At 38.8% G+C, this 22,540-nt stretch overlaps 2 protein-coding genes across 8 annotated transcripts in view; one reads left to right on the plus strand and one right to left on the minus strand.

Annotated features, from left to right (window-relative positions):
* The window catches only part of Nusap1 (nucleolar and spindle associated protein 1), a 31,021-nt gene extending 24,077 nt beyond the window's left edge, over window positions 1–6,944 (plus strand). For all 4 annotated transcript variants that reach the window (XM_046461556.2, XM_058584691.1, XM_058584692.1 and 1 more), the window contains 3 exons: window positions 909–1,025; window positions 2,959–3,067; window positions 5,382–6,944. In XM_046461556.2, coding sequence (XP_046317512.1) covers window positions 909–1,025; window positions 2,959–3,067; window positions 5,382–5,478 — 323 coding nt within the window. In that variant the 3' untranslated portion in view covers window positions 5,479–6,944. The remainder of the gene's footprint in view (window positions 1–908; window positions 1,026–2,958; window positions 3,068–5,381) is intronic.
* Window positions 1–22,540, minus strand: part of Ndufaf1 (NADH:ubiquinone oxidoreductase complex assembly factor 1) — a 47,804-nt gene that overhangs the window by 23,916 nt on the left and 1,348 nt on the right. For 2 of the 4 annotated variants that reach the window (XM_058584693.1, XM_046461562.2), the window contains exons 2-5: window positions 16,196–16,847; window positions 11,758–11,943; window positions 8,696–8,770; window positions 3,282–3,317 (exon numbers count right to left, since the gene is read on the minus strand). In XM_058584693.1, the coding sequence (XP_058440676.1) occupies window positions 3,282–3,317; window positions 8,696–8,770; window positions 11,758–11,943; window positions 16,196–16,771 (873 nt within the window). In that variant the 5' untranslated portion in view covers window positions 16,772–16,847. Of the gene's footprint in view, window positions 1–3,281; window positions 3,318–7,878; window positions 8,179–8,695; window positions 8,771–11,757; window positions 11,944–16,195; window positions 16,848–22,540 lie in introns of those variants that run through there. The other 2 variants (XM_046461560.2, XM_046461561.2) reach the window with 1 other exon arrangement.

Below are 22,540 nucleotides of genomic sequence, written 5' to 3' on the forward strand. Positions count from 1 at the left end.
TTCCTAGCTGATCCCTCGAAATGTCATAACTTCCAAAATACTTAAGGAGCTGTTAATGGGAAACAAAAATCTGAGTGGTTAGATTTCATTATTTTTCCCCCTTTCTCTTTTTTTGGGGGCACATACTAGGAATTAAATTCAAAGACACTCAACCACTGAGCCACATCCACAGCCCTATTTTGTGTTTTATTTAGAGAGAGGGTCTCACTGAGTTGCTTAGCACCTCACTTTTGCTGAGCGTGGCTTTTAACTCGAGATCCTTCTATCTCAGCCTCTGAACTGCTGGGATCACCACCGTGCAATACCACACCTGGCTTCCTTTTTCCTTTTTGACCCCATATCTATTTCATACTATTCATGTAGATAGTCTTAGCTTGTTCAGGCTGCTATAACAAACCACCACTGACTGGCTTACAAACAACAAAAATTTATTTCTCACAGCTCTGGATGTTAGATCAGGTTGCCTACATGGTCAGGTTCTGGTGAAGGCCCCCTTGGAAGGTAGCACACTACTGACTTCTCATTGTATCTCTAGGTGATAGAAAGATAGGAGCTTTGTGAAGTCTCTTTATATGGCATTAAACCCATTCATGACCTGATTATCTCCTAAAGGCCATATATCCTAGTACTAATCATGCAGGCTGGGGATATAGCTCATTGGTAGAGCATTTACCTAACATGAGCAAGGTCCTGGGTTAAAGCCCTAGCTCCACGGAAAAAATAAACATTAATAATGCTGGCATTTTAGGATTTCAATATATGAACCAGGGACATAGAGATACAAACATTCAATCTATTAAAATAGATTTATTTTTAAGACTAAAAAGTGATAATTTGACAAAAACTATAACAGGTCTTTTTTTTTTATTTCCTAATTAAGTCTTTTGGTATTTTTTGATCGTTTTTAGTTATTATCCCATTCAAGTTAACAACTATGGCAATGCAGACTCCAGTCTCCAATAAGAAACCAGTATTTGATCTCAAAGCAAGTTTGTCTCGTCCCCTCAACTATGAGCCACACAAAGGTATGTGGGAGTATTTGGGGGTTAAGGGCCTATAAAACACTTAAGACAAAACAATCTGGCAGGCACTGTTTCATGTTTGTAATTCCAGCTAGGGAGATCAAAAGTTTGAGACCAGCCTCTGCAATTTATTGAGACCCTGTCTCAAAAAAGTAAAAAAAAGCTAGGGATGTAACTCAGTGGTAAAGCACCCCTGGGTTCAACCCCAAATACTGCAAAAATAATCAATTTACATCTGAATTTTTTTTTTTTAATTATACATATTTATTTGTAATGAGAACACTTTAAAGCTACTTTAAGAATATGTCAACTATAGTCATTAAGTTGTATAACACACATCTCTGACCAAAATTTTATGGCCTTTACCCAACATCTTCCCAAACCCCCCATAACCACCACTCTACTCTGCTTCTGAGTTCAGTTGTTTTAGATTCTGCACTTAAGTGAGAACATGCAGTATTTACCTTTGTCATCTGGCCTGTTTCACTTAGCATAATGTTCTCTAATTCTACCCATGTTGTTGCAAATGATAAGATTTTTTTTTTTGGTACCCGGAATTGAACTCAGGGGCACTCGACCACTGAGCCACATCCCCAGTCCTATTTTGTATTTTATTTAGAGACAGGGTCTCACTGAGTTGCTTAGCACCTCGCTTTTGCTTAGCGCCTAGCTTTGAACTCGAGATCCTCCTACCTCAGCCTTCCAAGCCGCTAGGATTACAGGCATGAGCCAAAATGCATGTCTATACCACATTTTCTTTATTCATTCATCTACCGATGGATACTTAGGTTGATTCTATAACTTGGCTATTGCGAACAGTGCTCTGGTGAACATGGGAATGCAGATATCTCTATGATAGATTGATTTCAAATCTTTGGGGTACCTAGAAATAGGAATTGCTGAATCTGGTCTCAGTCCTAATGCCAACAAAATATTCCCATTCTGGGGCTGGGGATGTGGCTCAAGCGGTAGCGCGCTCGCCTGTCATGCGTGCGGCCCGGGTTCGATCCTCAGCACCACATACAAACAAAGATGTTGTGTCCACCGAGAACTAAAAAAATAAATAAATATTTAAAAAAAAAAAAAGTGACCCATTTAAAAAAAAAAAAAAAAAAAAAAAAAATATTCCCATTCTATTCTGAATCCATTTTAATAAGTAACGGTTATGACAAAATAGATTAAAATGAATTAATATTAAACCTAATTCGTATGTAATCTTGGGATAAGATACTTGGTTGTAATGGCTTCTTTTAATGTGCTAGGTAATTGGATTCAGCATTAAGGGAATTCTTTTTGTACTAAGATTTTTTTCAGTCTGAGCATATAGCTCAATGGTAGAGTATTTGTCTAGCATGCATGAAACTGGCCTTCATCCTCAGCACAGAAAAATGAAAAAAAAATTCTGTAACTTTCTAAGGTTTATAAAAAATCACACATTTGTATTTTTTTTTTTAGTTGTAGATGGACATAATACCTGTATTTATTTATTTATTTATTTATTTATGTGATGCTGAGTATCAAACTCAGGGTCTCACATGTACTGATAAGCTAGTGCTCTACCACTGAGCCACAACCTTAGCCCCACATGTTTGTATTTTGCTGTTGTTTGAGTCTCAGATCTTATTATGTTACTCGGGCTATTCTTGAGTTTATGAGCTAAAAACTATCCTCCTGCCTCAGATTCCAAAGTAGCTGGAAACTATAGGTATGTGACACTGTGCCCAGCACATATTTTTATTTTTAGAGGAAAAATATGATTTGTATTTGTGGAGTGTGAAATGAAAATAAATGACAGAATATACTTTTGGAACATACTGGAAAATGTCTATAAAGCAAAGTATAAACACTGGTAGGAAACACGTAGCTACAAATGAAGACAATAAAGTTAGGAATACAAATAAAAGAATCTCAAAACTGTGTCTTGGTCCTTAACTAGGAAAGCTGAAACCATGGGGGAAATCTAAAGAAAATAATTCTCTGAATGAACATGTGGACAGAGTTACGTTCCATAAGAAAACCTATAAACAACCTCATCTCCAGACCAGGTGAGTACATAATTATCCACTTTTATAATTTTTCTAATTTCAAAAAGACAATAGCCGCACTTAGTAGTGCCTGCTTGTAATCCCAGGCAAGAAGGCTGAGGCTGAGGCTAATTTGTCCAGGCCAAGTTTTAGCCCGGCCTGGACAAATTAGCAAGATGGTGTCTCAAAACATTAAAATAGGACTGGGGATGTAAGCCAGTGATGGAGCACTTACCTAGCATGTGCAAGGCACTGAATTCAGTTCCCAGTGCTGCAAAAGCAAAAGAACAAATAAAAACAGTATACAAAAGCTCCTCTGGGGGATACTGTCAGTAATAGCACGTTTAAGGTTAGAAGTAGAATGTCTTAACCCATTTTGTGTTGCTGTAACAAAATACCTGAGACCAGATACTTTATATAACAGTCTACTCCCTCAAGCCCTAACCCAACTCACTTCCAGGAGATGTGCATTAATTCCAAGGGTGTACCACCTTGACCCAATTACCCCCTCTTAAAGTTTGTGCCACCTCTCAATACCATTGTACTGGGGACAAAAACTCTAGCATGTATGTGATCTTTTTTGTGTGTTGTGTGTGTGTGTCTGTAGTACTGGGGATCAAACCTAGGGCTTTGTGCACACAAGGCAAGCACTCTACCAACTGAGCTATATCCCCAGCCCATGTGTGATCCTTTGTGTAGGACAAATATCCAAACCATAGCATGGAATCACCTATAAAACTTTCTAGAAGTACCTGAGCTGAGGTCTAGCGTAGCAGATCTCAAATCAGAAGAGTTGGGATGAGACCCAAATATCTGCATTGTTTTAAAGGCTCTACAAGTGTTACAGAAGAAGCAGATTCAAAGATTGCTCTTGTATAACCTATCCTCCCAAGCAATGCTTATGAATATCCCTCCAGACACCAATGCTCAAGCACCCAGGACACCTGCATATGCAGATAGATAGATGTAAATTCCTCACTCCTCAAGACCCCAGGTTTATGAGGTATGAAGGTCTTATTCAAGAAAAACCCAGTATAGTCCTTACTGACTTCCTTGTGTTTGAAAACCAGGTTAAAACTGGGGCTCATGCTAGGCTTTAGCTGCTCCTGGATGAGTACAGATTCCCTGTCTGGAACTTTCCTATAAATGTGACTCTTGCTTATATCTACCTTCCATGAAGGCTGTTACTAACTGTATTTGTTGTTAAGATAGTTAACATTGCAGAGCATGGTGGTGCATGCCTGTAATCCCAGCAGTTTGGGAGGCTGAGAAGGAGGATCACAAGTTCAAAGCCAGTCTCAACAGTGAGGAACTATTTAGCTCAGTGTGACCCTGTCTCTAAACAAAATACAAAATATGGCTGGGGATGTGGCTCAGTCACCGAGTATCCCCAAGTTCAATCTCTGGTACCCCCCCCCCAAAAAAAAAGATCGTTAACATGGTCCCTGGGCTTTTTATTTCTCTTTGCCTTATCCTCTTTAGAAAAAACAAAAACAAAAAAAAGCATAGTAGCTTAAGTCAGTAGGCTCTGGTTCTAGTTCTAGCACTTTCACTGGACACTTGTGAGCTTAACCTTTGATTCTGACATCTAGGAATCAAAATTTCTCATTTAAAACAAATTTACAAATTTTAAGGGCTGGGGTTGTGGTTCAGCAGTGGAACATTCGCCTAGCATGTGTGGGACTCTGAGTTTAATCCTCAGCACCACATAAAAAAATAAATAAATAGAATAAAGGTATTGTGTCCATCTACAACTAAAAAATAAATATTAAAAAAAATAATAATTTAAGTCAGGCATGGTGGCACAAGCCTGTAATCCCAGCGGCTCTGGAGGCTGAAGCAGGAGGATCACGAGTTCAAAGCCAGCCTCAGCAAAAGGGAGGCACTAAGCAACTCAGTGAGACCTTGTCTCAAAAAAAAATACAAAATAGGGCTGGGGATATGGCTCAGTGGTCAAGTGCCCCTGAGTTCAATCCCCCATACCAAACACACACAGACACAGACACACACACATACACACACACAAATTTTAAGATATAGGAATTGAATTCAGTCACTAATGTACCTTCTGATTCCAGTTCCATGCATGATATTAAATGCTGAGTTAATATTAAAAGGGAAATACCAATTTTTAGCCCTTTAGAACAATGACTAACATTTGTTAGAACTATTTCTAACATTAACAGGTAAGTAGAGAAATGCCCTGTAAGAATCTGTTTTGCATAAATATGCTAGATGTCATTTACATTTTATATTAGCCCAACAATAGTTGCTCTGAAGTGCCTGTTTTGGAGCTTAATTAGAACCTACTGTATAACCTGTCCCTCCCCCATAGGGAAGAGCAGCGGAAGAAACAAGAGCAAGAACGAAAGGAGAAGAAAGCAAAGGTTTTGGAAGCTCGAAGGGGCTTCATTATACTTAAAGATGAGTAATTTGTTAATGTCCTATAAATATTCCTTTATTCTGAAATTGTTTTCTGAAATTTTGTAAATATTTTTATATTGTCTTTCCCACTTTCGTCAGAGATCTTTCTCTGTTAACTTTTATTCATAATCTGTATAGCATCTATGTGTTTTTTATGTTCTGGCATTCTTTGGAATAGTGTTTATCTTAAGTCCCTGTACAGCCCAGTTTTCTCATGAGACATCTTAGAGCTTAACCTAGATCTTTAATGTCAAGCTTCTTTACTATTTCTAACATTAACAGCCTTGCTGTCCTCTATGCAATAGCATTTACCTGATGAAGCTAGTCATACCACAAGCTTAAGTAGAATTTGAACAATAAAAAGTTAACAATAAGAAAGCTGGGACCAAAAGGCCACCTCTTATCTTCTAACCTACAAAATCTAGCAATCTTGAAACTGGACAAATGGTTGCCCATATGAAAATGTTTATAATAAAGACTTCATGTCATTGCTACCTGTCATTCACTATATCCTTAAAAATAAAATTCTATATCTCATTCTAGCCTTTCATATTTAAAAATAAAAGCTATAAGCATATTTATATATAAAATCTATCAATTTTAGATGGATGGGGGTATAGCTTAGTGATAGAGCATTTGCCTAGCATGTGGCAGGTCCTAGGTTTGAGCCCCAACACACACACCAAAAAAAAAGTGTATTACTGCTTTAAGGATTAAAGTGCTGTCACTGTCAAATTTGTATCTTAATAATTTTATGGAACCCGGTGCAGTGGGACACGCCTGTAATCCCAGTGGCCTGGGAGGCTGAGACAGGAGGATCTCAAGTTCAAAGCCAGCCTTAGCAAAAGCTAGGTGTTAAGCAACTCAGTGAGACCCTGTCTCTAAATGAAATACGAAATAGGGCTGAGGATATGGCTCAGTGGTTGAGTGCCCCTGAGTTCAATCCCCAGTACCTCACCCCCATCATATTATTCTTTCTTGCAATAATTACATAGAGCTTCTGTGTTATATACTGCTCAAGAACTTTATAAATAAAATTTTTTTTGTTGTGGTGGTGGATTCTTTTTAGACAAGTCATCCATGATTTGGATGATCAGCTAAGATCATAAGAGGTTACCTATATCCTTCATACACTTTCCTGGACCACCCACTTCTACCCCAAGAGTAAATTACTATATTCTTCCTTTTTATACTGTCTTTCTGGTCTTTATATTGTCTTACTGGTTTTTATCATAATTATTAGTTTGCATATATGTTCAGAATGTGGCACATGCCTAAAAAAATCAGATTTTCCAACAAGAAACTCCTGGATCATATACACTTCTGAGAATGTAAAATGGTACAACCCCTTTGGAAAAAAATTGCTAACACTTTAAAAAGTTGTATGTCTGTCTACTATGTTATTCAGCCACGGGACTTCTAGTTACTCAAGAAAACTAAAATCATATGTTCCTATAAAAGACTTGTATCTGAATGTTCATGTGAAGTTTTATTTGTAATAACCAAGAATTGGCAACCACTCTAATTTCCATCACAGGTGGAATGGACAAATGGGTTATATCTACACAATGGGAAACTACTTTAGAATTAAAAAAATGGAACTACTGACAAAAAGTGTAACAAATGAATCTATATGATGAGTAAAATAAACCAGACCAAAAAATAAGCATATACTATATGATCCCATTTCTAGAAAACTTTAGGAAGTGCAAACTACAGTGGTCAAAGGGCTGGGGATGTGGCTAAGTGGTTAAGCACCACTGGGTTCAATCCCTGATACCAAAAAGAAGAAAAGCTATTTAACTTTGTATATCATTTATTTGTAATTTTGGCTCTCATAGTACTCTGGCTATATATTCATTTCCTACCTTCTAATATGACAAAAATTGATCAAAGTGAGTTAATCAGGGCCTTATTTTTAGCATGTCCAATCTCTAATACTTAAAATAACTTTGGAAGCTTTAGAGACAGAAGTCTAGTATCTAGTTTCTCCACTGATCCATCACATGAATAGTCACTATAAAGGAAGAACTAGTAAGGTTCATTTATCTTTGGAGGACAAGCTCTCTAAATCAGGTATCTCATTTCTCAGTGACTTTTATGGCATCTTTATCTTAATATCCTTGAGCAGTTTCCTTTTCTCAAAGATGAATTAGGAAATAAAAGAAACCTGCAAGGAAAGAATGGTAGAAAGCTATCAACAATGATCTCAGAGACTCTCCGCTTTGGAACCTGCCTACTCCTGTAGGAAATGTTCCTAATAGGAACATTCCAACAAAAACATTTGAGTGCCTCTACATCAGTACTTGTATTACATGAGCTAAAGCACAGCTCAGAACCTGGTTTCATGCCTTGTTCCTCTTAAGATGAGGCAAATGCTATTCTTAAGGATTATATACCACCATTCATTGGATATTGACAAATGCTTTATTTTGTCCTGGTGATGTAGCTGTGTGGTAGAGTCCTTGCCTGGCATGTGTGAAGCCCCCAGATCCCCAGCATCACTGTTACTGCTACTATCCATAGTGTAGTCATACAAAACTGCCACATGTTCTTATCTATTTGAAAAGTCTTGGGTTAAGATCTGGAGAATTTTCATAAGCAAATTCTTCTCTGTGGGCTGGATCAGCAAACACACCAATAAAATCTATTTCCAGGAAGAATGGACCATCCACTTTATCAGCCAACGTGAATCCTATAGTAGAGATCTAAATTTAAAATAAGAAATTGATTAAAATCTCTTATGCTGACATGCTGATGTTATTCCTGAAGTTTTTAAATCGTATGAGCTGATTACTATAACTGGATCTTTGTACCATCAGCCCTTAGCAAGTATACAATAGTTCTCACAGACTGTGGAAAATTATAAGAGAAAGTACAAGAGACTGCTTTTCTTTCCACATTTCTCTTCCTGTTAGATGGTTCCACTTAAGACTTAGAGCAACATGGATGCCCAATGTAGATTCCTTGAAGTTCTTCCAAACTTGTTTTTAAAAGTTAAAATACAAACATAGAAAGAAAGAGGATCATACCAACATTCTTCCAAATAGGAGCTCAGCTCACAGATATATCCAGATTGGTATTTAATTGAACCTAACAGGTGCCTCTGAGTAGGAATTTTTATCTTTCATCTGCCAGCCGTCCAAATTGGACTGAACTCATGATCACAAGAGTTCTGTTTCATTAAAGATATCATTCTGAGTGAGAAGTATAGGAAAATGTTACCTTGTCAAGCAAAAGCTGGTACTGGGCATCCCGGATTCTTCCTTGATTTGAGAAGAAAAATTTGGAAAAAGGAATCTGAAAGAAGAAACCATTTATTTCATAAATGGAACATAAGTAATTGTGGCATCTGTATGGAGTTGCAACAGTAAGAAAATAGTTTAAATTTTTATATACAGTTATGAGGAGTAGCCAGCCACTTGGATCAAAGGTGATCATTTTTTTAAACTATTATTTGCAGTGCTGGTGTGTTGAATGCAGGGTCTCTCAAATATTAGGCAAGCACTCCACCTCTGAATTATAACCCAGTCCAAAGGCAGAAATTTTTTTAAAATAACTACTAGAAGAAAATAGTGAAAACTTTCTAAGCCAGAAGTCCAAAAGAGTACAAATTAAAATTCTGAGAGCAAAAGACAAAGGATAAACTAGGAAATAATACTGTAACATTTAAGAACAAGAGTGTAATATCCTAAACACAGCTTTTACAAATATCTTAAAAAAGATTACATAAACAAGTGGAAAAACAGATGGGGAGAAATAGGCACACATTTTTACAATTAGTAGGAGGGCGACTTAGTACTACTATTTGAGAGGGCAGCTGGCAATTGTGATAGGAAGTTTCAAATCAGTTCATCTTAATATAGGGAGATTATTCTTTGCAGACTTGACAATCATTCGAACCCATAAAAGGGAATAGTGAAACAAATTAGCAGCATGAGAAACAATGGTAGGGAGATTCTCCATTGCTGGCTTTGAAAATAGTGATAGGAACTTAGATGCTTCTGCAAGGAATGCCAGCAGCATCTAAGAGCTGGGAGCAGCACCCCCTTGACAGCAAGAAAAAACTTGCTGCCTACAATCATAAGGAACTTAATTTGGCTAAGAACCAGAATAACCTCTACAAAGTGCATTCTGCCCACAAGCTACAGAAAGAAACAGCCCTGCTGACTGACACCTTCAGTTCAGCCTTATAAGAACTGAGCATGGGCCAAATGTGGCCTGTAATCTCAGCACTCAGGAAGTTGAGGCTGAAGGATAGCAAGTTCAAGGCCAGCCTGAGCAACTATCACAAAATAAAAAATAAAGGGCTGTGGATAGTTCAGTGATATAGTGCCCTTGGGTACAATCCCCAATTTGAAAAAAAGAAAAAAAACAGAACTAAGGATGCAACAGTCATACATATTCCAATTTATGACCTACTGAACTATAAATTAATGAGTGTGTTGTTTTAATCTTCTACATTTATAATTTGTTATGTAGTATCAGAAAACTAATTCAATGACATCTAGCAAATTTTGAAATGCCATAACTTTGCCATATCAACTTCACTTTCAGGAATTTATATTACAAATAAGCTCCAAGAAATACATAAAGGTATAGTTTTTTCCTAATAGTAACAACAACAACAACAGCAAAGCTAAATTATGGTATAGCCATACAATTGAATATATGGGCTATTGAAAAAATGAAGTAGATCTATATAGGATACAATTGCTTCACTGCAATATGAAGACCTCTGTGATGTCTTATGAGTAAGAAAACAAGATACAGACAAAATCTGGACTGGGGTATATAGCTCAGTGATATAACATGTGCTTAGTTAGCAGCATGAGGGCCTGGGTTCGAATTCCAACACAAAAGAAAGAAAAAGAAAGGGATAAAATCTATAATATAAGCTTGGTTTTTTGGGTTTTTTCTTAAAGGCCTTATGATGTAGGGGTATAGATCAGTAGTAATGTGTAAGCCTACTATGTGTGAAATTCTGGTGGGTTCAATCCCCAGCACCACCAAAAAAAAAAAAAAAAAATTACTATAAGTAAATACTGAGATCTAAAAACTTGCATGCTAAAAAGTTTAGGGATGAGATGTACTGATATTGACAAAAGATGGATTGAGAAATGAGTAGTAGGAAGAATGGGTAAATAAAATAAAGTGATGAAACAAACACAACCAAATATTTTTTGAAAAATCCAGGTGGTACATGGTAGCTATCTGGATACTCACTGTAATTTTTTATGTATGTTTGAATATTGTCATTAAAAATGTTAAGGAAAATAACAAAATTATTCATATACAAATATGTGTATGTGTTTTACTTTTTGTTGTTCTTGTTGGTACACCTCAGTCTTTTATATTTGTTATTGTTTTTAATATTTTTGAGATAGGGTCTCGCTAAGTTGCCCAGACTAATCTTAAACTTGGCAGTCCTCCTACCTCATTCTCCTGAGTATCTGGGATTATAGGCATGTGCTACCATGCTCAGCTTGTTTTTCTTTAGGGGGTTTAGTTTGTCTGTCTGTTTTTGTACTGGAGATTGAACCTAGGGATGCTTTATCCCTGAGCTACATCCTCAGTCCTTTTTATTTTTTATTTTGAGACAGGATCTCACTAAGTTACTAAGGGTCCTGCTAAATTGGTAAGTCTGGCTTTGAACTTGTGATCCTTCTACCTCAGCCTCCAGAGCTGCTAGCATTATAGGCTACTACCACACCCAGCAGCTTATTCTTACATATCAAAAGAAATGTCTTAAACGATATGCCAGAAACTGTTCTTTTCTGGGAAGGAGGCAGAGGAGGTGGAGGCAGAGGGACTTTTAATGTGTACAGGTTGCTTATATCACAGACAAAAAGCCAATAGTTAAAGAATTCCTAGTAATTGAAAATAAAGACCAACTACCTAGCAGAAAAGACATGATCAAGCCAGGCAAGGTGACACTTGCCTATAACTCCCAGCAACTTGGGAGGCTGAGGCAGGAGGATCACAAGTTTGAGGCCAGCCTCAGCAACTTAGCAAGACCCTGTGTCAAAATAAAAATAAAAAGGGTTAGGGATTTAGCTCTGTGGTAAAGCAATCCTGGGTTCAATACCCAGATAGAAAAAAAAAAAAGTATTTACCAATTAGTAAACTACCATTTATGATTAATGAAATAAAGAGTGATTTATGTAAGTCTCTTTCCTCTTCCTTCTACCCACTTCATCCCCAACGTTCCAAGAAGGATTAGCTACAATGTAACCACAATCTCAAAAGACCTAATTTTCATAAACAGTAAAGACTTATGCTATTACCTTGACTTCCTGCCAGTAGGGCCCTCCACGGGTGAACATGAAGTAACTGTACATCTGATTTTTCCTTTGGATAAAGTCTGTGTCCTCTTTGATATTCACCATCCAAGGTCGGCCATCCCCACGGATACGGAGATACAGAGTGTTGAACTGGGACCAATCATAAGACTTCTTCTTCTCAAAAGCACCCTAAAGTACAGAAGACATGTTAACTTGACCACATTCTCCACTATTAGCAAAATGTGAGCCATCACCAAGTCAGTAACACCAAAAGGATCCACTAACAATTTTTCATCTTTTTACACTTTGCACCACAAAAAGATAAATCTGGCAATTATTATTTTAGCACAAAATACTGACAGTTGTTTCTAAGGTAATTATGTTCAAGACATGATTGGCATGTAATTGTTTCCATGGGATAAGCATTCACTTGTGTTTGCGAATGGAAAGGAATGAAAGTTTTTTCCTTAGTTCCTTGGAGCAATGGCTTGAGTGGCACATTTTATGAAAACTGCTTTGCCCTATGTCAGAAAACTGGGGAAAACAGAGCTCAAGCTTTAAAGGTGATAATAACAAGAAATACCAGTAACTGGGGCTGGGGTTGTAGCTCAGTGGTAGAGTGCTTGCCTAGCATGTGTGAGGCACTGGGTTCTAGTCTCAGCACCACATATAAATAAATAAATTAAAGCTCCATTGACAATTAGAAAAATTAAAAAAAAAATACTAATAACTATCAGCCACTGAATACTTACATTAAGTACTTACATGCATACTCACATTTAATCCTCACAAGGGCCCTAAGATAGGAATTACTATTTTACCAATTTCACATATAAATTGAGCACTCAGCTAATAAGCAGTATATCCAGCACACACTTCCAAATCTGCATGCTTAACAACCATCTATACTCTCTTCAAAAATGGAATTCAGATGGGTTGGGGTTGTGGTTCAGCGGCAGAGCGCTCACCTAGCACATGTGAGGCCCTGGGTTCGATCCTCAGCACCACATAAAAATAAATAAAGATGTTGTGACCAACTAAAATTAAAAAAAAAAAAAAAATGGAATTCAGAGCCAGGCGCACATGTCTGTAATCCCAGTGGCGTGGGAGGCTGAGTCAGGAGGATCGTGAATTCAAAGCCAGCCTCAGCAATGGTGAGGCATTTAGCAACTCAGTGAGACCCTGTCTCTTAAAAAAATACAAAATATGGCTGGGGAGGTGGCTTAGTGGTTGAGTTCCTCTGGGTTCAGTCACTGGGGCTGGGGATGTGGCTCAGCCACAACAAATAGAACCCAGTGCCTCATACATGCTAGGCAAGCACTCTACCAAAAAAAAAAAAAAAAAGGTCAAAGGGACAGGAGTCAACCTGAAAGAACAATACCAAAGCTGGGACTATCTGAGCAACACAGTAATAGCATAGCATTAGATTTCAACCCCAAATGTGGTTCCCTGCTAAATGACTGAAAGAATAAAGTGGGAAGGGGAGAAGAATCAAATTTTCCTTACTGAAGAATTCCAAATAATTTCTGTAGACACTAATCTCTCCAAAAAAGGTTAATCCCTCCTACTACCCACATCATGAATATGGAATGCAGTTAGGAAAAAAAAAAAAAAAGCAACATTACAGGGGAAATGGTGTGGGGGGGCGGTTACTGAAGATGGAGCCTGGAGCAATTTACCACTGCTACAAACTCAACCCTTTTTAATATTTTTGAGACAGGGTCTCAAAGTTGCTTAGGGCCTTACTAAATTGCTGACACTAGCCTTGAACTTTTTTTTTTTTGGGGGGGGGGGTACTAGAGATTGAACCCAAGGCCGCTGAACCACTAAGCCACACCCCCAGCCCTTTTTTGTATTTTATTTAGAAACAGGGTCTTGCTGAGTTGCTTAGGGACTTGCTAAGTCACTAAGGTTGGCTTTGAACTCGTGATTCTCCTGCTTCAACCTCCTGAGTCACCGGTATTACAGACATGTGCCACCATGCCTGGCTTGGCCTTGAATTTCTTTTTTTTTTTTTTTTTGGTACTGGGGATTAAACCTAGGGGCACTCAACCACTGAGCCACATCCCCACTGTCTATTTTGTATTTTTTTAAGAGACAGGGTCTCACTGAGCTGCTTAGCACCTTATGTTGCGGAGGCTGGCTTTGAACTCCTGATACTCCTTCTTGCCAAATCACTGGGGTTACAGGTGTGAACCACTGGTGACCTTGAACTTTTTTTTTTTAAGATGGACAGAATACCTTTATTTTATTTATTTTTTAATTTATTTTTATGCGGTGCTGAGGCTTGATCCCAGTGCCTCACACATGCCAGACAGGCGCTCTACCACTGAGCCACAACCCCAGCCATGGCCTTGAACTTTTGATCCTACAGTCTTAACCTCCTGAACTGCTGGGATTACAGGCATGTGCCACCATACCTGGCTAATTCTATGGTATTTTTAAAAACCCAGAACCTCAGTCTAACCAGGAGGAAAATCATCAGAAAGGGCTATTCCACAAAAATATCTGATCAGAACAGGTATTATTTTCCCCATGAAAAATAGCACCCCCATAGTCTCAGCTACTCAGGAGGCTGAAGTAGGAATCACTTGAGCCTAGGAGTTCAAGATCACCCTGGGCAATAGAGTGAAACCTCATCTCAAAAAATATCCCAAAGGGCTGGAAATGTAACTCAGTGGTAGAGCACTTGCCTAGTATCATGTACAAAGCCCTGGTTCAATCCCCAGCACAGAAAAAGAGAGACAGAGAGAGAGAGACAGAGAGACATAGACACAAACTGTCACAGACCACACAAAAGAGAATATATAAAAACTCAACTCATGTAATGTACCATCCTGGTACAGATAAAGGATATTATTGGAAAAGGTAGTGAAACCCAAATAGAGTCTGAAACTTAGTTGGTAACAAACTAATGTTAGTTTCTTTTTCATGACAAATGTTGAACAGTAAGATGACGTCGAAAGGAGAAGGTGGATAAGGAGTGGATGGGAACTCTGTGTACTATCTTTGCAATTACAGTTTTTCTATAAATCTAAAAATACAACTATTTTAAAATAAAAAGTCTACTAAAACTGGGCACAGTGGCACACGTCTGTAATCCCAGCAACTTGGGGGGCTGACGCAAAGAGGACCAAAAGTTTGAGGCTGGCCTCAATAATTTAGTGATACCATAAGCATCTTAGTGAGACCCTATCTCAAAATAAAAAATAAAAAGGGCTATGGATATGGTTCAGTCGTAAAGTACGTCTGGGTTCAATCCCTAATATTAAAAAAAAAAAAAAGTCTACTAATAAAAAAGTCAGGGTGGAAGGAGGAGAGGGAAGGGAAAAGAGTTGGGGAGTGACACTGGCCAAATTATATTGTTATATTGTGTGCATGTATGAATACTTTTTTTTTTTTTTTTTTTTTTTTAGTGGTACTGTGGATTGAACCCAGGGCCTTGTACATGCAAGGCAAGCACTCTACCAACTGAGCTATATCCCCAGCCCCTGTATGAATATTTAATAACAAATGTCATCATTATGTACAACTATAATGCACCAATAAAAAAAAAAAAGGTGGGGAAAATAAAAAGGCAGGCATGATGGCACACACGTGTAATCCCAGCAACTCAGGGGGCTGAGACAAGAGGATTCCAGGTTTGAGATCTGCCTCAGCCAGAAGACTTGGACTGGAGATGTAGCTCAGTGGCAGATCACTCACCTCACATGCATGGGGCCCTGGGTTCAATCTCCAACACAAAACAAAACAAACAAACTAGCCAGGCGCAGTGGTACACTCCTGTAATCCCAGCAGCTTAGGAGGCTGAAGCAGGAGGATCACGAGTTCAAAGCCAGTCTCAGCAAAAGTGAGTCACTAAGCAACTCAGTGAGACCCTATCTCTAAAGAAAATACAAAATAGGGATGGGGTTAGGGTTCAGTGGTTTAGTGCTCCTGAGTTCAATCCCTGGTACCAAAAAGCAAAACAAAACAAACTTAGCAAGATCCTGTCTCAAAATTAAAAAAAGTAAAAAGGACTGGGAGTGTAGCTCAGTGGTAGAGTACCCCTCAGTTCAATCCCCAGTGCTGCAAAAAAAAAAAAAAAAAGCCACAGTCTGACCTTATGTCCATTTTAAGGGACCCCCTGGCCACTAAAGGAGTTATGGTCCAAGTCAGAGGAGATACAAACCTCCTCAGATATTTTTCAAATGTCTAACATCTCAGTATTCCTCAAACAGCAATATTCTTCCCTGGCTTAAAACAATGCCCAGAAATGACTCCTCAGAAATCACTTCCCCCTTGTGCCAAGTACTTATTTATCCCCATATACACATGAGATGCCCACATATAACATGCCAGGTATGTTCATTTACAGAAAAAAAATCTGTCATCATAGGTCATGCTATAATAATGTTCACACCAGCTCACTAGAAAACTTTGGCTCCCAAGTCTCACGTACCCTTGGAATCCTGGATATCATTGCACAGTACCCACTTTGGCTACTCTCCCCATCCTGAGGAGGCTCAGAGCTCAGAGTTCCATAGAGCAGTGCACTTTGATTATTCTTGCCCATTTTCAAGAACACTTCACTTCTGCCTCCAATTGTCTTATCAGAAGTGACTATCCACTTATCCAAATCTTCTTTTCCACGGAACTGCCAGACAACCTTGGCTTGTTCTAGCAAGACATCATGCAATGGGCGGCCTTCTGGTCCCACCCAGTGATTCATGATTTCATCCTTCAAACGTCTAAAATGGTCCTTTAATTCATCTTTAATTGCTTTATCAAAATTCATTTCAGGCTTCTCTTCAGGAGAAGTTATATCCAAAGCAACTTCTTTCTGGTGATGTCTTTGCAAACCCTCTTCAGTCCTCCTCTCCTGGGAGGCTCTGCCAGAAGCAGCCACTGGTTTCTGAAGACTATTGGAACAATAGTTTGCAAAGTAAATACCCCAAAATGAATGCAAGGCAGCACTCGGCTTCAGGTAGTTTCTGAGAATATATGTGCCATTCAGGAATTTATGAACCAAAGCCATGGTAAGAAAAAGTCAAAATGTAAATTTCTCCCTAGGTTATCAGAGAAAGACACTTCAGCAAATAGCTCAATTCCACCTACAATACAAGAAACATTGGAGAGTTACCATTGTAGCAAATGAATGCATCACAAGTTCAAATTCAATAGAAATCACATATTATAAAATTCATAAGCTTATTTTCTAATTCTACAAACATTTTTGTGCCTTTTATGGGCACAACACTGCTATGCATTCCAAAAAATACCAAGAAGACTAAAAATACAGGCCACAGCTTCATGGAATTGACGATTACCACAAAAATAATTCAAGTATATGACAAAAGCTACCTCAAGAGATAGTGTCAAGTTGTAGATAGACACAATACCTTTATTTTGTTTATTTTTATGTGGTGTCAGGATCGAACCCAGCGCCTCACACCATGCTAGGCAAGCACTCTACCACTGAGCCACAAACCTGGTCCCAAGATACTGTCAATTTTAAGGCAAATTTTTATAGGTTCCAAAAGTAAAATATTCAAATAATTAACTCTAGGATCTGAGCCAATTGACTTTAGAAGTGAGCACTTGATCTATAAAAAGAGAGGCTAGGGCCGGGGATATAGCTCAGTTGGTAGAGTGCTTGTCTCACATGCATAAGGCTCTGGGTTCAATCTCCAGTACCACAAAAAAAAAAAGAGAGAGAGAGAGAGGATGTAGTAAGCATTATATATGGAAACAGAAAATATCTACATGACACTTTTGATGAATATTTGAATTGCAATTTCATAGGATTAAAACTAATATGATCTTTTGAGGCCTCCCTTTCCTTAGGAATAGGCTCCTATTTGCCTTGAGAGGTTCTTCTGAGGCAAAAAACACTGTTATATGTGTATTGTAGAAAAATACCAAGATAAATAAAAATGAAGCTGATGATCACCATCAAATGATGGTGATTCAGTAAGTCTGATGCCATTCCCACAAATCTTTTTTTTAAATGTATTTTTAGTTGTAGATGGACACAATACCTTTATTTTTTTATATGGTGTTGAGATTCTAACCCAGTGCCTCACACATGCTAGGTAAGCACTCTACCACTAAGGCACAACCCCAGCCTCCACAAACTCTTAAGTCTAAGGTCCACATTGGTAACCAGGCAATCCTATTAGTCACTATAAAGATAAAACCAAAACAACAATAGCAATAATACTATCACATTTAAATGCCACTCTGCCGCAGTCTGGCTGGGCACAATCAGGAGCCACTTGTCAAAAGAAACTAACTTTATTTTTAGAACCACACACGCCAAACAAAACAGCCTCTCAGGAAAAACCCTCAGAGCCTCAACTGCCACCACAGGCTTTCCACAAGCCTCTCTCTCCCCCACAAGCTTCTCTCCACCTCCCACAATCCTCCTGCTCTTGAGGCCCATTGGCTGGGTCGCGTGGGCAGAGCCAAAAAAGTCCCCCAATGAGCAGCTCCGTGGTCTGAAAGGGCAGGGAAACAGCCCAATGAGCATCACCGCAGAGGAGCCAATCAGCTAGATGTTGCTGGGGCCGAGGAGCCAATCAGCTAGATGTTGCTGGGGCCGCTGTGAGCCAATCATCAGCCGGCAGCTGGAAGTTTGCTGGGGCCCCTTCGGCTGTGGCTCTCAACACCACTCAGTATTTTCTTTTCTTTTTTTTTTTTTTAAATATTTATTTTTTAGTTTTCAGCGGACACAACATCTTTGTTTGTATGTGGTGCTGAGGATCGAACCCAGGCAGCACGCATGCCAGGCGAGCGCGCTACCGCTTGAGCCACACCCCCAGCCCGCCAGTATTTTCAATATAGGCGTATATCCTATTAAATATTTATTGTTTTGTTTTTTGTTTTTTTTTTAGTTTTCGGCAGTCACAACATCTTTGTTTTTGTATGTGGTGCTGAGGATCCAACCGGGCCGCATGCATGCCAGGTGAGCGCGCTACTGCTTGAGCCACATCCCCAGCCCCGGTATATCCTATTTAATCTACAGAATCCTGTAGGACAAATCAGGTAGATAGTTCCTTTCCTTAGGAAACAAACACCAACAAGTCAAATAACTTACCTAAAGTCACAATACTTACCAGAATTGAAATTGGAACTAGAACCCTGGCTTTTAAATCCTTAATCCTGCTAGCTGGACACATTAACAACATAACTTCTATAGTTCTAATAATGTTATCAATTTGGGGGGCCGAGGAAATCTAATAACACAATGTCATTTTCTTTGTCTTTTTCTTGTCCTAGCCCCAGAGATCAGGAAAGCAAACACCAAAACAAGGACCCAACACCTGTAAGAACATAGTGATGAACAATAATCTAAATGGAAACATTAAAAATTTTAAAAAAAACAAGGCAGCAAAAATCCAACAATTCGGCTCACTGCATTAGGGGCTTAAGAGTTCACATCAAAACAGCACCCTCATTACTCCATAGAACTTGTCATCCTTCTAGAATGCCCCACTTCCTCACTCTGAACATGAGGTAGGTCACCTTCTCTCTCCTAGAACGCTACTCTGCTCACTCTCCAGGCTTACATCCTTCATTCAGCACCTAGAAGGACTTTTTTTTTTTTTTTTTTGTACTGGGATTTAACCCAGGGGAGCTCTACCACTCAGCAACTTCCCCAGCACCTCCGCCTTTTTTAATTTTGAGATGTTTAGGGCCTTGCTAAATTGCTGAAGCTGATTTTGAACTTGCAATCCTCCTGCCTCAGCCTCCTGAGTTGCTGGGATTACAGGCATGCACTACCACACCCTGCTCAAAAGGCCCTAAGAACAATACTAAGGCTATAGGTATAGCTCAGTGGTACAGTGCTTGGCTAGCATGTGTAAGGTCATGGATTTGACATCCAGCACTGCAAAAGGGAAAAAAAAAAATCAACAAAACTGATCATTTCTCTCTTTTTTAAATACTTTATTTTATTTATTCATCTTATGTGGTGCTGAGGATCGAACCCAGTGCCTCACACATGCAAAGCAAGTGCTCTACCACTGAGCTATAACCCAGCCCCTGATAATTTCTCTTAACTGATTAATTAAAACCCTTCATGGGGCTGGGGATGTGGCTCAAGCGGTAGCGCACTCTCCTGGCATGAGTGTGGCCCGGGTTCAATCCTCAGCACCACATACAAAGATGTTGTGTCCGCCAAAAACTAAAAAATAAATATTAAAAAAAAAAAAACCTTCAATCCCCAGCATGTGCACAAACACACATGTACACACACATACACATAAGCTCTTCAGGGCCTCCCTGTAAAGCCCAGGGTCTAACTAAACTCCTTCAGATTGGGTATCCTCTGCTTATTTCTCAAACCTCACCTCTGGTCACACTCCACTCTGTGTACCAATTAGAGAATACTTGTGGTCTAATAAGTATCCACTGGCACACACTTTTTTTTTTTTTTTTTTTGGTGGTGGTACTAGAGATTGAACTCAGGTATATTTTATTTTGAGACAGGTTATCACTAAATTGCCTAGACAGGCTTGATCTTGCAATCCTCTTTGCTTTAGCCTCTCAAGTAGCTGGAACTAAAGGTGTGAGCTACCATGCTTCACCAGATTGGCAGTATCTTGAGAGGAAGACTATCTTCATTGTGGCAACTCCAGCTCCCAGTATGACACCTGCCATGTAGGTGACATCTATTATTTGTTGAACATATAACTCTACATTTCTATACCTTGGCCATGAGTGTCTAGGTTCAGAGTCTTATTGTTTTTTTACCAGACCTACATAATTAGCTTTATAAAGGGCTTCTCAAACTTTAAAGGGTCTATGAATTACCTGGGAATTTTGATAAAATGTAATTGATTCAGTAAAGTATGGGGTAGGGCCTGAGATTCGGCATTCCTAAGAAACTTCCAGATGATACCCTTGTTGGCCCATAGGAAATACATTTTTTAAAAATATTTTTTAGTTGTATTTGGACACAATGCCTTTATTTATTTATTTTTATGTGGTGCTGAGGATCAAACCCAGCACCTCACAAGTGCTAGGTAAGCGCTCTACCACTAAGCCACAACCCCAGTCCCAGGAAACACACTTTTTATGTACCAAACCCCTAATTCATCTCCCTAACTCTAATCTCTTCTCCTAATTCATCCTTTGTCTGAAAACAATAGGGGTTTTTCTAACTATGATAGCACTCTTTTTACAATACTTAGCAATTCCTTCTAGAAATTTAAACTCCTAAAATGGCACACAAGGCTCTCCAAAATGTGCCCACCTGACCTAACTTCTCATATCCCTGGGCAAAACCCTCAGCTATAATATGACCATCTGAATCATGTCTGAATGCAGCAAAAACATGAACATTGTTCAAACCACAAAAATGAGCAGGGCTGGGGGTGTAGCTCTGTGGGAGAGCGCTTGTCTACTATGTACAAGATTCTGGGCTTGATCCACAGCACAGCAAAAGTTAAAGAAGAAAAACCAAACATTTTACTTTTCAGGCTGTATGAGTGAATGCTGCATCTTGACCAATCATAGATTAGTCTCACTTCCAGTTTTCTCTCCCAATCATAGAATTACCTCCATCTCCTCACAGAACTCTCCCTAATATCAAGGCTAAATACAGAAAGTCCTTTCTAGAACCCTGTTACTGAGGTGCCCCATGTTTCCCCAGGGTGTGTGTTCTCCCCCTCACAAGAGGTAATAAACCCAACTTACTCAACTACAGGCATGTTCCGAGTAGTCACTGATTGACACTATATTCTTTCTTCATATTCTCCTAAGAATCCATGCATACCTCTCATAGCTTTCACATAACATTACAATCTTGTTTTTTTGTTTGTTTTTAACTTAACTTTAGAGACTGTGGCTGGAACAGTAATGTTTGTGGAATAAATGAAAACCATATACCGAATTTTTTCACATAAACTAAAAGCATAAGGGAACCAATAAAAATAAAAAGAGGAATTGTGGCTCAGTGGTAGAGTGCTCGCCTAGCATGTGGGAGGCCCTGGGTTTGATCCTCAGAACCACATAAAAATAAATAAAATAAAGGTATTGTGTCCATCTACAACCAAAAAAAAATAAATATTAAAAAAAAATTGATCTGAGATCCTGAAATAATGAGTAATAAAGTTCCCTCATTGGTCATACTTTTTTTTTTTTTTGAGAGCGAGAGACAGAGAGAAAGGGAGAGAGAGAGAATTTTTTTTTTTAATATTTATTTTTCTTAGTTTTCGCCGGACACAACATCTTTGTCTGTATGTGGTGCTGAGGATCGAACCCGGGTCACAATCATGCCAGGCGAGCGCGCTACCGCTTGAGCCACATCCCCAGCCCCATAGTTTTTTTTTTTTTTAATATTTATTTTTTAGGTGTAGATGGACACTACACAATGTCTTTATTATTTTTTTTTTAATGTGGTGCTGAAAATCGAATCCAGATCCCGGCGGTGCTAGGCAAGCACTCCCCCGCTGAGCCACAATCCCAGCCCCCCTCATTGGTCATATATGCATGATTTTACCTTACATATTCAGAAATTTATAAAAACAAATGATAAGCCCCATAAAATGGAATTTTTATACAATCAGAAAAACGATTCTTTTAAACTAGGTGTGGCCTATAATCCCAGAAGCTCAGGAGGCTGAGGCAGGAAGATCCAGAGTTCAAAGCCAGTCTCAGCAACAGTGAGATGCTAAGCAACTCAGTAAAATCCTAATAAGGTTCAAAATATGGCTGGGGATGTGGCTCAGTGGTTGAGTAGCCCTGAGTCCAATCCCAGGTACAATCAATCAATCAATCAATCAGGGTGCAGTGGTGCACG

Source organism: Marmota monax, unplaced genomic scaffold, assembly GCF_021218885.2.
Source record: "Marmota monax isolate L192 unplaced genomic scaffold, Marmota_monax_Labrador192_F-V1.1 WCK01_AAM20220418_F8-fsc00001, whole genome shotgun sequence".
Taxonomy (NCBI): Eukaryota; Metazoa; Chordata; class Mammalia; order Rodentia; family Sciuridae; genus Marmota; species Marmota monax.